This window comes from Morchella sextelata (genome assembly GCF_020137385.1).
Source record: "Morchella sextelata strain SCLS chromosome Unknown scls_20, whole genome shotgun sequence".
In the NCBI taxonomy this organism is placed as follows: Eukaryota; Fungi; Ascomycota; class Pezizomycetes; order Pezizales; family Morchellaceae; genus Morchella; species Morchella sextelata.
The window spans coordinates 1,192,326-1,207,468 of NW_025408635.1; the positions used below are offsets into that span (position 1 = coordinate 1,192,326).

At 47.8% G+C, this 15,143-nt stretch overlaps 6 protein-coding genes across 6 annotated transcripts; 5 read left to right on the forward strand and 1 right to left on the reverse strand.

Moving 5' to 3' along the window:
- Nucleotides 1-663: 663 nt before the first annotated feature.
- On the forward strand, nucleotides 664-1,198 carry H6S33_006516 (uncharacterized protein; the record flags this gene model as incomplete). The annotated part of the gene is made up of 3 exons (XM_044837874.1): nucleotides 664-763; nucleotides 819-899; nucleotides 966-1,198. The coding sequence occupies 3 exons, from the start codon at nucleotides 664-666 to the stop codon at nucleotides 1,196-1,198; spliced, it is 414 nt and encodes a 137-aa protein (XP_044690043.1).
- A 1,874-nt stretch (nucleotides 1,199-3,072) lies between these two features.
- Nucleotides 3,073-3,546, forward strand: H6S33_006517 (uncharacterized protein; the record flags this gene model as incomplete). The annotated part of the gene is made up of 1 exon (XM_044837875.1): nucleotides 3,073-3,546. The coding sequence occupies one exon, from the start codon at nucleotides 3,073-3,075 to the stop codon at nucleotides 3,544-3,546; it is 474 nt and encodes a 157-aa protein (XP_044690044.1).
- Nucleotides 3,547-4,406: 860 nt separating this feature from the next.
- Nucleotides 4,407-5,288, forward strand: H6S33_006518 (uncharacterized protein; the record flags this gene model as incomplete). Its single annotated transcript, XM_044837876.1, has 2 exons — nucleotides 4,407-4,728; nucleotides 4,780-5,288. The coding sequence occupies 2 exons, from the start codon at nucleotides 4,407-4,409 to the stop codon at nucleotides 5,286-5,288; spliced, it is 831 nt and encodes a 276-aa protein (XP_044690045.1).
- Nucleotides 5,289-6,330: 1,042 nt separating this feature from the next.
- H6S33_006519 (uncharacterized protein) lies at nucleotides 6,331-7,065 on the reverse strand (the record flags this gene model as incomplete). Its single annotated transcript, XM_044837877.1, has 1 exon — nucleotides 6,331-7,065. The coding sequence occupies one exon, from the start codon at nucleotides 7,063-7,065 to the stop codon at nucleotides 6,331-6,333; it is 735 nt and encodes a 244-aa protein (XP_044690046.1).
- Nucleotides 7,066-8,053: 988 nt separating this feature from the next.
- Nucleotides 8,054-8,908, forward strand: H6S33_006520 (uncharacterized protein; the record flags this gene model as incomplete). Its single annotated transcript, XM_044837879.1, has 2 exons — nucleotides 8,054-8,081; nucleotides 8,157-8,908. 2 exons carry the CDS (start codon nucleotides 8,054-8,056, stop codon nucleotides 8,906-8,908), a joined length of 780 nt encoding a protein of 259 aa, XP_044690047.1.
- Nucleotides 8,909-9,764: 856 nt separating this feature from the next.
- Nucleotides 9,765-10,202, forward strand: H6S33_006521 (uncharacterized protein; the record flags this gene model as incomplete). The annotated part of the gene is made up of 1 exon (XM_044837880.1): nucleotides 9,765-10,202. The coding sequence occupies one exon, from the start codon at nucleotides 9,765-9,767 to the stop codon at nucleotides 10,200-10,202; it is 438 nt and encodes a 145-aa protein (XP_044690048.1).
- Nucleotides 10,203-15,143: the final 4,941 nt, after the last annotated feature.

The following is a 15,143-nucleotide window of genomic DNA, read 5'->3' on the forward strand; positions in this document are numbered from 1 at the left end:
TAGGGACAGGATTACGGATTCGATCAATTAATATCAGCAAAGATGTTTTTATTCGCCTTTCTCCTCCTCATAACAAATAGACTCCTTCGGTTAAGTGGAGTTTTCCATATATAGTAACTGTGCCCAAATGCTTAGGTTTCAAAAGGCCACGGCCTTTTGCTACTATTAATATCTGGTAGACATAATATTCTAAGGGTAAGGGCGAAGTATACTGGTATTCAAAAGGTTCGCTCGCTCCCAAACCCTATCTGCCCATCTACTCTAACGTGCTGTGCGTGCGGGCACGTGTGCGGCCTCGCTCGGCCATCAGATGCAGACGACGTCAAGAGTCAAAGGTGATCCAAACCCCCCTCTCTTCCTCTCCGACACTCTAGCTTGTCTAACACCCGCATCCAAGATCCAGACCTCGCCAAAACCTTCACGCGGAGATGAGGCCCCCGCGCCCCGTGCCAGCTAGATCTGTCTCAGACACGGCTTCACCTACGTGGCTTAGGGGGCGAGACCCGCGTCGGACAGCGGTTCGGAGATATGTTGTCACTGCTTTGGCCACTTCCGCGCACTAGTGTCAGGTGGTCCGAGTGATGATACATGACGTCACGCGCGCACGCATCTACACATAAACCGCCCTCAATGTACTTCACCTCCTTCGCGAGACAAGCAACCATGCATATGCCCTACAAAGTCTTACAACGAGCGGAATGGGAGAAACCTATAATCCCTCTGGTACTCCCTAAACTACCGGACGGGTGGACATATGCACTCGGTACAGTACTCTCTTGTACTTGGCCCCGGGATTCGCTAATAGGGCCTGATGTTAGTACCGGTAGATCTAGAAGACACCTTCCAGCAACTATTCTGGTGCTATACTTGTGTTTACGGGTATAAGGGTCAAGGCGGCAGTAAGCTAATTACCCAGGAAGAGTTCGAAAAACGGACTCGGAAGGTTAAAATCGCGATGTTTGAAGAAACTGAAAGGCATTCAAGAGAGCGGATGAAGAAACAGCTGAAGCTGGAGGGAGGTGCATCGAAAAAAGGCGTTTCAAAAAAAGTAGTCCGGAAGGCGGGGGCATCGAAGAGAGGAGAGCCCAAGGACGGGGAACTGAAGGAAGGGGCGCCCGAAGACGGGGCCGAGAAGGGAGGGGCGAGTGAGAAGATTGAATCAAAGGAATTGGGCCGTCTCTTCTGCCGGATACAATGAAAGTCCAGTCAGCATAGTAGGGGCTTGTAGATATAGTGATTTGATGAACGGGTTTGCATAGAACGCCGCCCGATTTACATGCGGTGAGAATAACACAATATAAAGTTGGTTATTTCCACACAAAGTGTTTTTTTGACATTGCTACCGACATCATCGGCAAGCAGCCTTGATAGTAGGGGAAGGATTAATTTTGAAATATCCGATATAGCGCAAAGTATTGTCTGAAGTTGAATGGTAATGGCTGTGATAACTGAGGCGCGGTCTGCTAGCACTATGAGCTGTGCATCGTTCTTCCGAGTGTAAAGTGTATTTGAACCTGTACCGGCGATATAAACAAAAATGAACTGAATGATGGATGAAGAAAGTACTCCTGAAATCACATGTATCTGTAGCTATAGGGTGATGACCGAAGAAGACAGATAAAACACATTTGGGGACAGGCGTCTGCTTACCCCATCGAAAACGCAAGACTGGGCGGCCATACCAAAGGTGACAAGTACGCAAGATGGTGTAGCAGAAACCCGAACCACAATGGCCACACTTTCATCATAAGAAATTCCCATCGAAAAAGAATATCACCCCATTCTTCACCAAAAACCAGGAACTCAGCAGCCGCAAGCAATGACAGATGCTAGCAATTGTAATGTACGTTCAGCCCAACTTGGGACACAAGGCCAAACCTGTTAATATTAATGGAATAAACCCCGCCTGCACAAGCACAGAAGAAACTCCTTGCTGACAATAGATTCACCCATCCCACACCCCCGGCCGTGGAAGGAACAATGGCGGAATTGCCGACAGGCGTGGTTGGAGACTAAGTTCTTTCTAGATCTACCAGCCGTAGAGGAAGTGCCATTCAACGACCTTAGGACGAGAGCTACATGGAGATAGAAAGTTACAATTCATCTCCATCCTACATGCAGAATTAATTGTATAAGCACAACCGAAGGAAGCTCGCATGAAGGATACAATTTTCTCCTGTTCAGAAGTGCGTGATTGAGACAATTGAGCAGTGCTATTGATAATGTCATAATTTAGTGATGCACAATAGCCGCGAAGCTAAAGCGCACCGGGTTGCCACCGCTGAATGGACTCAACCTACCACTTCTTCCAAACACCACGTACACAGTGTAGAAAACGAGTGATACCCCATGTCGCGACTCACACCACCAACCACATCCCACCATAGCATAGCTTGGTATTATCCTGCCACCAGATGAAACAGAATAAGCTCCTCCAAAGATTAAAAATACCGAAACCGAAGCCGAAGATGGCATTTTGAACCCCTAACCCTGAGCTGAGACGGACAAAGAAGTGCCTTGAGACGCATATCTGAAAGGGTCTCTATTGCGCTACAATAAATTACGGGAGTGTGCGGCTACAAGAAAAAAGAAGCGTGTGCTATGTTGCAAAGTGTCTTGAGCGGTTGTGAGCAATATTGAATTTATGAGCTGTGTGCCAAAACCTTTGAGGCGCGCGATATATCGGCTTGCGTGCGCATGTTACTTGATCTGCAGGCCGTTTGTGGGGCACACGACAAGAGGGTGAATACTGCCGCTGAGGGATAGACAAGAGCTAGGAGAGTTTCTACAACAGGACTGCGCGGGAGTGCAGGGTCGGTGTACATACACAATGGCCCAGACACTGCTGGGGGTTCTTCAGCACAGTGGGCTTTGAGGGGTGTTAAATACCTGCCACGCGCCCATAGTCACTGAAAATCAGAAACTACCATCTTCACAATACCACCTCTATAGCCACGGAATACCAGACACCACCAACTCACAATACCACGATCTCCACGCTCTCAAACCCACTACCAAACTAGAACCCACTTTACCAGAACTCTATACTCCAAGCCATCAGCAATAACCACAATGTCCAACCCCCTCTTCGTCAACATCCACACCCACCCCACCCCCACCTTCACCCTCCAAACCCCCACCGCCCACCTCTCCCTCCACCAAACCGTCCCAACCTCCCTCCAAGTGCACCTCACCCCCTCGCACCTCACCGTCGCGATGCACTCCACCCCCGCCGCCGCCCCCTCCCCCGGCCCCACAATCCGCAACCTCCATCCCCCGCTCCTCCTCGCACCAGACTACACATCCAGTGGCAGTATCTCTGGGGCAAGCACCCGCAGCGTGGGCGGCTTCGCGGCGCATGGAGGCAGGGTGCTGGCGGCGCATCCGGACGATATGTTTAGAGTGGGCAGGTATGAGGGGAGGGAGAATAGCTGGGAGTTGTTGGCGAAGAGGGTGAAGGGGTTGGATATGGCGAGCGGGAGTGGGAGTGGGGGCGAGAGGGAGGGGAGGAGGGGGTATGGGAGTGGGAGGAGTAGGAGGAGGTAGGGTGGGTGGTGTGGGTGTTTTCGGTGTTTTTGGGTGTTTTAAGTAGAGTGGGGAGTGGTGTGTGGGCGATTACATGTAGGCTTGAGGTAGTTTTTGAGTTGGGATGTTGTGGAGTGTTGTAGAGTGTTGTAGAGTGGTGATGGAGTGGAGGTGGGGGTGGACGTGCGAGTGGTGACGGAAAGAGAGTATTGGACAATTGTGTGGCACCTGGCTAGTTAGCGCTTGGAAAAGACCGCGTTATGAATTATGATTTTTGTAAGCCGTTATTTCTGTTTCTGTTGTTGTTGTTCGGATACCTGGAGGCAGTTTCTATGAGTTATGTAGTTCAAGTCTAAGTGTAGAAACAATGTCAACGATTTAGCAGTTGCTACAAGATTCGAGTGATAATCCATGACTACAAGATAATCATCCGAGTAACGACTAGAAAAGACTAACGTGACGCATAGAAAGATACATATATGTGGGATAAAAAAAAAAAAACCCTGTCACTCGATTCATACATACTACGATGAAAACAAAGCTTTCAGCCATTGTATTACCGGATGAACTACAAAGCCCCCCACATGAGCGCATCTCCGAAGGTAAAAATAGGTGGTGGACAATGATATTTGTATTTAATGGTATTAATTCACCAAAATATAGTATCTTCTAGTGCTTACCGTATTATCCACTCTCACTACCGTGTTCTTAGAATCGGGAACTAGAGAGTGCTGATTTTATATAGACATAAGTTGTGCCCATATTGCTTTATGTCCAAGATACCCTTATAGCATCTCAGCATTACCGCGAGGAGAGACTGATAACCCACCTATAATCCCACAATCTTTCAAACACAGTACCATTACCATCCCCGCACAAACATGCAATCCACCCCCACCCCCCGCGCACCCCCATCTTCACCGCAAGAGCTAGAGGCGGGGCCTGATAATGCTCGGCCACACACGCCCCTGGGCGGGTATTGGTGCTCGGCGGGACACATGCAGCCGGCATATCCAGACCAGCTTGCAAAGCGCCAGGAGGAGGCGAGGAAGGCTGAGGAGGTACAGCGGATGGTTGAGAAGCGACTTCAGGAGATTGCCGAGGAGAAGAAGAAGAAGAAGAAGAATGGTCGATTTGCTTCTGGGGGAGATATCGCAGCGAATGAAGGATCGCTGGCAGGGGCGGGGAGTTTCGAGGAAGCCGGTACCGGCGCCGGCGGGGAAGATTGATTGGGCACGAGTGTGGCAGACACAGGGGACGACACTGGGCTGGAGATGAGGGGTTTGGCAGCCCTTGTGTTGAGGAGGGTTTGGGGGGGAGGGGGGGTGGGTTTCGATTCGGCGCCCATTGCTGGGCTTACGCCGGAGGAGATGGAGAGGCGGGTGGATGAGGCCCGGAGCTGGTATGTAAAAGCTGACAAAGACGCAGGAAGCAATGCCGTGAAAGGGAGTGGTAGCATTCCTAATTTTCCCGCTGCTCATCTGGAAGATAAGGCCAGGGGCGGCGAGCAGAGGCAGTCTCTCGAGGCGATCATAGCGGATGTGCTGCGGAAAGCCACTACGGCCGAGTATCGACTTGAAAGGGCCAGAGAGCGAATTCAGGAGCTGGAACAAGCATTGGCAGATATGGAGAAGGAGGTGACAAAGTGCCGGGAGGAGGAGCTGGGTCTTGCTCAACGTGTCAGCGAGATAGAGTCTAGGAATCGATTGATGGGAGAGATAGTTGGTGGGCACGCGCCGAGGGGGTTTGAAAGGGAGGTTTGAGAAGGGTGCGGGAGGCTGGAGAGGGTCTGCGATCTCTGATAGGGGACTGGTCACGTCGTGAGGTTTTGGCTAGTTGTAAGTAGCGTGATGCTCGTGGGGACACAGGCTTGTGCGAGGAGCGTTCTTCAATATTTCGTTTGTCAGTTTTCACTATTTAAGATGTACAGTAGCAAAAAAGGCGGTGTAATCCGCGCCGTAGTAAAAGAGTACTGCTGTATTCTAGATATTATTGTATAGAGAGAAATCAAATATTTACTACAATACGGCGTTTTTCATGTTGAACGCCGCATTTATGCAGAATTTGTACATGTAGTAATGCTATGCCTTTCCGGGTTTCCGGAGATTTCCGGGCTGTACCTGCAACAAAATGGTACATGTGTTATTATTTTACTCGGGACAATTATCAAGACATCAACCAGTTACGTGTAATTTATCAACATCTCTGTCGTTTTTGATCACACATCATAGGGCTAAATAGAGTTGGGGAATACCTTTAAAAGATAATCTTTGTCCATTCGATATTCACTATATGATGAAATAGTTCTTCTCCTATGTGCTCAGGATGATGCTATTAATTTTGATTGATTGATTGATGATGATCACGAGAATGTGTTGGTAGTACTAGTCCGTAGTACGGTCATTTGGCCGCTCTCTGCGCCTTTAATGGGTCGTGGGGATGATGGGGACGTGGGGGGTAGGTCATGGCCTATCACTCGGGTACAGTGGTTGTGTCATGGATTATCACTCGCTTTGTGGGACTCTATGGATACATGTAAGCTTCGTTTGGTAGCCGGTGTTGGAGGAAGATGATGGGATAGAGGGATGATTGTTTGGTACGCTTGGTTAGATGTTGTGTGGGCGTGGCTTCGGTGGTTGGTGGGGTGGAGAGTTGATAGAACTTCAAGTGCTGCCTTTGGGTAACATTATGTCACGATCCAGTGGTATGAACATTGACGAAGAACTGGCAACTAAACAATTGACAATGTAGATAGTACTTTCATTGCCCCCTATTCTCTTCTTAACGGCCTATCTATCCCCCACATTAACCCTTCTTCCTAACCGGCGCCCTCCTCCTCCTCTCCAACGCCGCCAACTGCGCCTTTGACTTATGCGGCTTCTTCACCACGATAGTCCCCTCGCTCCCCGGCACCGCATCATCCACCTTCTGCTCCACCTCCGCCCGCCTCTTACAATACTTAATCCTCGGCCCCTGCCCAACCCAACTGGCGACCCCACTGCCCGGCTTCCTCCCCCTCTTTATCGGCCCCTCCATCCTCTGCAAATGCGTCGGATACCCCTCCCCCCTCTCTCCTCCCACCTCCCCGCTCTCCCCCACCCCCTCACTCGGCACCGCCCCACCCAGCGCCATCGCAACCGCATTCCGAAAGTGCGTGCGCGGCGTCGGATCAAGCGACCTATCCCAGCTGCGCCCGGACGAGTCGCCGGCACAGAAGATGCAGCCGTAACTGATGCGGCAGCCGCGGCGCCCGCATTCGCCGATGACGTGCGTGGTGGGGTGGCGCTCGAGGATGTCGGCGTCGAGGACGAGGGTTTCGGTGTCGCTTTCGTAGTCGTGTGGGGCGGCGGCGGCGGCGGTGGGGCGGGTGAGGGTGGTGAGGTGGGAGTTGATGGTGGTGCGGGCGTAGGTAGGGGTGGGGAGGGCGGGGGAGTCGGCGGTGATGTGGGTGGGGTGGAGGCGGATAAGGGAGAGCTCGTCAAGGGTGAAGTGGGGGTCGAAGACGTAGGGGTTGAGGACTACGTAATTGTTGGATGACATTGTAGGTATTTTTGTGGTGGGGGTATGGTAGCTTTGGTCGTTGTGGTGTTGGTGGTGATGGATCTTGAGAGGCTTTCAAGGCGGAGGCGAGTGGGTGATGTAGAGATTGGTAGTTGGCTGCTCAGATGGAATTGAGTGACTGAGGCCTTTCTGTTGCTGTGTAGAGGCGTCTGGAAAATGTGATATTTCTACTTTTGGGGATAGCAGATAGCAAGAGATGTGCTTTAGATGTAGAAGAGCAGGTGACGGAGCTGGGTAGCTGGCTCTCTGATGGAATTCCGTGACGGAGACCTTCCTGTTGCTGCGTAGTGATACCTGGAGAGTGTGATGCTGATACTGTTGATGATAGCAGGTGGTAACTAAAGATGTGCTTTAGACGTAGAGGAGGGAGTGGTTAGAGGTGGTTGGCTGGCTGGCTGGCTGATCTGGAGCTAGAATTAACTGCCAGCGACCTTTCTGGTGCAGCGGAGCGGTGTCTGGAGGGCGTGATGTTGGCCTGTCTGTTTCTGCCGTGCTTCGCTTCGTGACACGGTTGAGAGATTACCGGCAGAGGAAACGTTGTCAGGACTGTGTGGGAAACATGCGGGCCGCTTCATGGAATATCACTCGGTAGCGCCGGATCACGTGCGTGGCCATTGGAGCGAAACTACACCTGCACAGGCGTTCATCTAATAGCGGAATTGAGAAGTAGAAGTGAAAATTGGAATATTGTATAATAAACCACATGGCAAGATAAGAAGACGTGTTTTCAAATACACCTCATTTCGCTGCGCCTTGGAAGCGCGGGCCACGATCATTTATTATCAAGTAGCTGAGATATACTCACAGAAGAAGTATATCTACCGCTGAGCTGGTAACACAATCTGGCTTTTCTATCTAGATATACATAAGTATATGATTCCGATTATCCTGCGGCCCTTTCCCTAGACAATACACACCGCCATCCCACAAAGAAGATAATCAACTCCAGCTCCACCACCACTCCAAGATGATAATCAACCTCGAAATCCGCCACGGTCAGTATCCACCTCCAAAGGTCTTCACAGCCTTCTCCCCCCAAGCTTCCCCACAGCCCATACTCACCCCCACAGACACAGCCACCGCCATCATCACCGCCTCCCCCGACGACAGCTCCCTCATTTCCACCCTCATCCCACTCATCCAACCCCAGCTCACCCTCCCACCCACCAAATGGGACCTCTCCTTCGGGTCCACCCGTCTCCTCCCCTCCCGGTCCCTCATCTCATACGGCATCCACGACGGCGCCACCCTCTGGGTCCGTCCCCGCACCCACTCCCTCGATGCCGGCATCTACCCGCTCACCCTCCTGTTCAAGAAGGCCGGCAGCCAACACACCATACAGCTGGCGCTCAGCACAAACTACACCGTTGACCAGGTGAAGCGCGAGCTGCGCGCTGTGCTGGGCGAGACGAGGAGCACGGGGTTTTGTCTGTATAGGAAGAAGGACGAGACGAAGCGGCGGGATGTGGAGAGGGGGGTGGAGGTGGGGGCGGAGGAGGAGATGCGGAGGGGCGTGGAGATGGAGGGGGGGCGGACGCTGGGGCAGTGTGGGGTGCTGGATGGGGAGGTGGTGGTGTGGGGGTTTGACCGGAGTGTGAGGAGGGAGGCGCGGAGGAAGGCGAGGAGGGCCGGGGAGAAGGCGAGGGAGAGGGTGAAGGGGTTGAGGGAGAAGTATAAGGGAAAGAACGCGAGAGTAAGAGATACAGACGGAGGGGGAAATGAGGGGGGTGCTCAGGTGGTTAATGAGGTCGAGGAGGAGGAGGGATGGGCGGCCGACGAGGGGGAAAGTGAGGGGTCGGATAGTGATACCTCAGCTAATTAGCTTTCTCTTGACGGTTGACGAGCACCATAACGACAGCATCTGTGAATGCCATTCACGCTAACGGGGAGGAGCTTTATACAGAGATCATCCGTTTGAGCGCCGTCTGTATAGGTGGCCTATTTATCGAGTAAACACAAGCGCTACATAGGCAAAGGTCTTGTAACTGCTAGCATCATGTAATACATTCAGAACCAGAGGAACCTGGTAGTAGTTTTGTTGAGTCGGTGGGCAGAACGTAGTTTACTAGATTGTGTATTGAGTCTTTCTGCTCTTGACATGTTTAGTTGCTTTCCTAGGTAGTAAGCAAGCACGTGTAGCTGTAAGATTAGGGTCGTAAAGAACTGAGACCCAGATGGCATTAGAAATTAAAGAGGATTCTGAAATCTGATTATGGCGGTAACCAGTGACAAAGGTCCAAAACCATGATCAGTCCCTCCACATCTGCCGACCAAAAACACCTATCCGCTGCATCGAGGTAAGTGTCCCCGGTTAATTTGTGGAATACAGCAACGGCCTAGCTCCACCAAGAGCAATGTTGCATCCTCAAAGTCTCCAGAGCTGCAACACCGAAAAGTGCAGATAGCTAGCCGAAACGCAACGCTAGACCCTGAACATATCATATGTCCAGATATCTGTTTGTCCGGCATTCTGCATCACGCCTCGAGACATCTACCTTCTCCGCCAGCTCGTCAGCACGCAAATATCCATCTACAGCGGCCTTTACAGACACGTAAGCGAGTCTACCATAACATGTTGTCTCCTTCTGGCCGGCCGGGGCATAAATGACATCACACAGCTTCCTACATGATACGCTCTTTATATATCGCTTGACCGCAAAGTCAGAGAACCGGCCAAAATGACCACAACCTATCCCACCCAGGCCGCACCAGCGGCCCCCGCAAGCAGCACCGAAGCCCCACCAGTGGCTCCCCCAAGCAGCACGCAAGCCCCAACAGCGGCGCCCCCAAGCAGCATCGAAGTCCCACCGCGCCCCCCCAACCCCACCCTGCGCCTTCCTAAGCCCGACGCATACACTATCATTGTCGAGCTCGACGACGCAACCTCCGACACATCCCTGAACTCGCCCACGTCGGACTGCTCAGAGTGCCAGCTGATTGCGAACGCGGGGCTGTTCGACAGCGTGAGGGAGGGGTTTCAGGAGCTGGGGCGGAGGCTGGAGTGGCTGGAGGGTCAGCTGAGGATTGCGGTAGAGGAGCAGAGGGAGATGGAGGTGAGGTTGTCGGAGGTTATGGAGCTGGTGGAGAGGGTGATGGAGGGGTTGGAGTATCCTTAGGGTTGTTTTGGGTGTGGGGCGGTGTGGTGGTGGGTATGGCGAGTTCGGGGGAGGTTGGGGGGGGGTATGTTTTAGTCGGGGTGGGTTTAGATGTGGACAGGAGGATGTGAAGCTTAAGACGCAGTGGATTCTCTAGTTGCGCTAATATTAATAAGACCAATGGCCTTTTCAAGTAGCAAATTTGTACTCGTGCTCGTTTGAGATACTGATTCCGTGACAGTGGGGTCCGACTTACTGTGCTTTCAACTCGGCGTAGCGTATTTAAATGATTTAAAATGATTTCGATACTACCAGTGTCTTGAGCTCTAGCTATATTGCGCGCTCTTTTGATACACCAGAGTGCAAGTAGATAACAAGGGGCCACCGCCGTTTGCTAGACCAGCGCAGGCATCTGCCAGTAGGTAAATAAAGCACGTCTCAAGAAGTCACAAACCATGACGAAGGGATTTATAATATGTAGGAATAATTCGAGAGTAGAAAATTGAAACCTTCTTCATCCCAAATTCGCTTTTGGTCAATTGATACTTTCCATTTCTATGATAATTTGGCTATTACTCACAGGCAGAATTCCTCATGATATATAATCGTTTTAAAGTTTAATTGTTACTGTCTTGTGAATGCTATATATGACGTTGCTCTCGAAATACTGTCACTGAGTACTAAAGATACCGACTTGGGAACATCGGTATGACATTGAGGTGGCTAATGGATTTCAAAGCAAGATCCAATGTAGTTTATGAGTTTGGCCCATGATCCGCACTGCTTCTAAAGGGTACACCACTTTGTTGACGCAAGAATAAAATATAAAATTTTTTTTTTTTTTTTTAACTTTAGCAATAATATCAAAACCCTGCAGCTTATTGTTACAGGGGACTAGATAGATCAATAAAACCTATTAACTTTATTAGAACAAATGGATTCTTCTCAAGATAGCGATAATGCCTAGAACTTTTCCGGAGAAATTAAGAATAGAATATTTGTGATTCTGGGTGGTTTAAGGCAACTATTATGTAATATGGTGAATATGTTTAATGCCTTGAGGCAATTAATTGTGTTTTATCAAAAGACAATACAGTGAGTATATATATTCCATAGAGTTTGGTAATCAGTAATGGCAGTAGGTATCCTAGTGTGTCTTACCGTATAGGATAGAACAGTATGGTAATCGTTGTATATAGGAGGAGGAAAGTTATAAATGTAATTAATTTTAGTTTATGAATGACGGTGGAGAGAACAGTGAAACCAGAATCTATATGGAAAGAAATCGTAAATATAGTATTACAACAGCAAAGACATTAATATATTTTAAACTTTTAATAATTGAGCTAGGTCAGGATGAGATGAAAAATCTGCAAATCCTATATAATCTGATCAATAATTTGAATACTACAAACAGAGGTTCCAACGGCAATAACCAAATGAGAATATATTACTATTATAGATATACCATTCTGAAAGTGTAAGAATTAATATATTTTAATCTTGTAATAATTGAGCCAGGTCGGAATAAAATATAAAATCTGCATCCCTTCTAGGATTTGTATTTTAAGCTTATCTCTATCAATATCCAAAGCGCTAATACTGAAATCATAATAGAAATAGAATATGATTGGAAATATAGTGTTTTTACTGATTTGAAATTGATATCTTATAAACTTATAATAATTGAGCCAGATTAAAATAATTTGTAAAATATGTATCTCATGTACATTTTGACACTCAAAAAAAATCTTGTATTAGTCAGAAAAGCCAAATTTTCAACAATAATGGAAATGAATGATTATTGAAAATCAGAGTCTATAAAGAGTAGAAAAGCATATAATTTAAACCTATAAAACTTAAGCCAAATTGGAAGTACCTGTATAGTATGTTTTCCCTATACACTCCGAGTCCTCAAGGTTGAAGGATAAAGCGTGGATTGGAGAATTTAATATGATTATTAAAAACAATGAAATTGCAATGCTTGTTTGAAACTTTAAACGGCACTAAGAAATCTTTTTTTTTTTAAAACCATTTAGTATAATCTTGACTATAATGAAATACAGGAGTAACTATCAAGTAACTGGTTTTTTTACTTTGAAAACAACGTCCTACCAAACCCATATTTCTGAAATCACGTTTATCTCCACAAACAGGTCTCGTTAGTAAGATCCATTTGTAGATTTGGAATCTACGCAAAACTCGAGCCATAAAGAAGGTACCCAATGTATATAATGAGAGTTTTATTTTTCACTTATTTCAGAGCCGATAGCAATAAAATGACTAATAACTCCACAACCAGGCTGCGCAGGTACAATCTGATTGCAGATTGGGAATCTACGTAGAAATTCTGTTTTAGGGAAGATATCGAAGGCTTTACTCGAGAGTTCTGAGTCCTTTTCAATTACGGTTACGAATATATCCCACCGTAGGGATCATACAAAGTTATAAGGGCATTGATGAGTGCTATAGGAATGTTAGACCCAATTGGACTCTCTAATTCAAAATTGATTTCGTTCTGCTATGCATACGGCGGATTGGAATAAGGAGGTAATGTAACAGAGCTATTTCAACTGTCTGGTGTATGAGTACACAAAGGGCCCGGCTACATGCTGAGAGTTATTGTTAGAAGCCAGTTGCATGGTGATATGCAAGTACCGGCAGTTTGGTTAGCTACCAGCTCTTAGAGTAACTACATTCCGGGTGCTAGGAAGGGGATCTATTCATGGGAGCAATGACTGACGAGTCTATGCCTCGCCAGTGACTAGAAGACTAACCAGAATGAAGCTCTGATTGCCCGGTGAACCTCTGTATCCTCTGAGCATTGTAAGTCCCCCGAAGGGCAGGGACTATACTAGGGAAGTCTACAATAAGGGAAAGCTCTAAAGCAACGATTAAGCTTACACCTGAGCAGCACCTTATTCATGCAGGTCCCGGTTGTGTGGCAACCAAACCTGAAGGTATTACAAAGGCTTTGACTAATGGTGGTTGCCTTGGGTATCGGAAACACCTGCTGACACTTAGAGAAAAGCGGAGTAGCGGTGGTATTGTTTCCCGGACCGAGGAAAGGCTGCACCGGAACTTAGTAAGGAGTTAGGAGCAGAGAATAGAGGCCTTCGGAGTATAAGTACTCAGGTTCATTCTCGCCCTTCACTCTTGTTCTCTCGAGTCTTCATCAGAAAGAAAAACCAACTTCTTATCGGTAGCAGAGCTCTTAAAGATCATTGAGTTCTAGCGATAGTATCTTTGAATAATCTGCAACCTGATTGCTCATCTTGCATAGCCATCTCTATTTTATCCTATTCTATTTCTCTTAGAAGAGACCCCCGTTACAGGTAAAGATTCGGCCATTCAGTATCTGAGTCTGGCTATCCAGCAAGCTCGCTCCAGGAAGGCAATACTAGTCCTTGCTTGCTGCTTACGCATGGATATTCACCTTTTCAGATGAGCTGTATCATGGCCTCGACCTCAAGGCTAATTATGCTTTTCACACATTGACAGAAACTTACACCTCCATCAAAAATTGGCTAGTCATCACTAGTACACAGGACAGTGCTCATATCAGTATCCCGTTACTGACCATACAGTGACGTTAAGGATACCCAGTATAATGGGGGTCTCGTCTAAAAGAAATTGAATAGGATAGAATAGAGACGGCTGTGCAAGATAGACAATCAGGTTGCAGATTATTCAAAGATACTATCGCTAGAAGTCAATAATCTTTAAGGGCTCTGCTACTGATAAGAACTTGGTTTTTTCTTATGATAAAGACTGAAGAGAACAGAACTGAAGTGCAAGAATGAACCTGAGTACTTATATTCCGAAGGCCTCTATTCTCTGCTCCTAGCTCCTTACTAAGTTCCGGTGAAGCCTTTCCTCAGTCCGGGAAACAATACCACCGCTACCCCGCGTTTCTCTAAGTGTCAGTAGGTGTTTCCGATACCCGAGGCAACCACCCTTACTCAAAGCCTTTGTGACACCTACAACCTCGGTTCCTACAGAACTGGAGCCTCCATGAATGAGCTACCGCTGAGATGTAAGCTTAATTATTGCTGCAGAGCTTTCGCTTATTGTAGACTTCACTGGCATAGTCCATGCTACAAATCGGCTGACTTGCAATACTCAGAGGATACAGAGGATCACCGGACAATCAGAGCTTCACTCTGGCTGGCCTTCTAGTCACTGGCGAGGCATAGACTCGTCAGTCATTGCTCCCATGAATATATCCCCTTCATAACGCCTGGAATATATATACTCTAACAACAGGTACCTAACCATACTGCCGGTACTTGCATATCGCTATGCAGCTGGCTTCTAACAATAACTCTCAGCATGTAACTGTGCCCTGTGTATACTCATACACCAAACAGTTGAAATAGCTCCGTTACAACAGGCTAGGAAGGAATTTCCTCCCCCCCCCCCTTCCAGTCCCAAAGAAATATCAGGCAGGGATATTTAGAAGGCACTCAACAAGTACATAACTATTTCTAGCACATCTATTGTCACTTACCAGCTTGCCACAGAGAGAGGTAACAAAGGTTTCACTTCATTGTTTGGTAAAAAAGGTAAGAATAAACCTTACTGATATTATTTTGAGCTCCTGCTAATATTTTTAGGAAATATGATTAAGGTATTCTTTGACGTCGATTTGGATTTTCCCCTGTACAAGAGGAAATCTAAAACTGTTAACGGTAAACCTCTTGAAAAGATTGAAGAGATTATCGCTATATACCAGACCATCAACCTACCTCCAGGAGTCTTCTATGTCGCGCTTGACTCCAAATTCCGTCGGCTTTTTATTTACTTCAATAAAGCCTTTGAAACAGTTCACGGGCCTCAAATTGGGCAATGAGTTCTGGATTCGACAACATAGAATATCGATGAGTACTCCCAAATTCACTCTCCTGCTATGTATAAGGATAAAAGGCATTTCAATTGGAATGATTGGCTTCTTTCTAATCC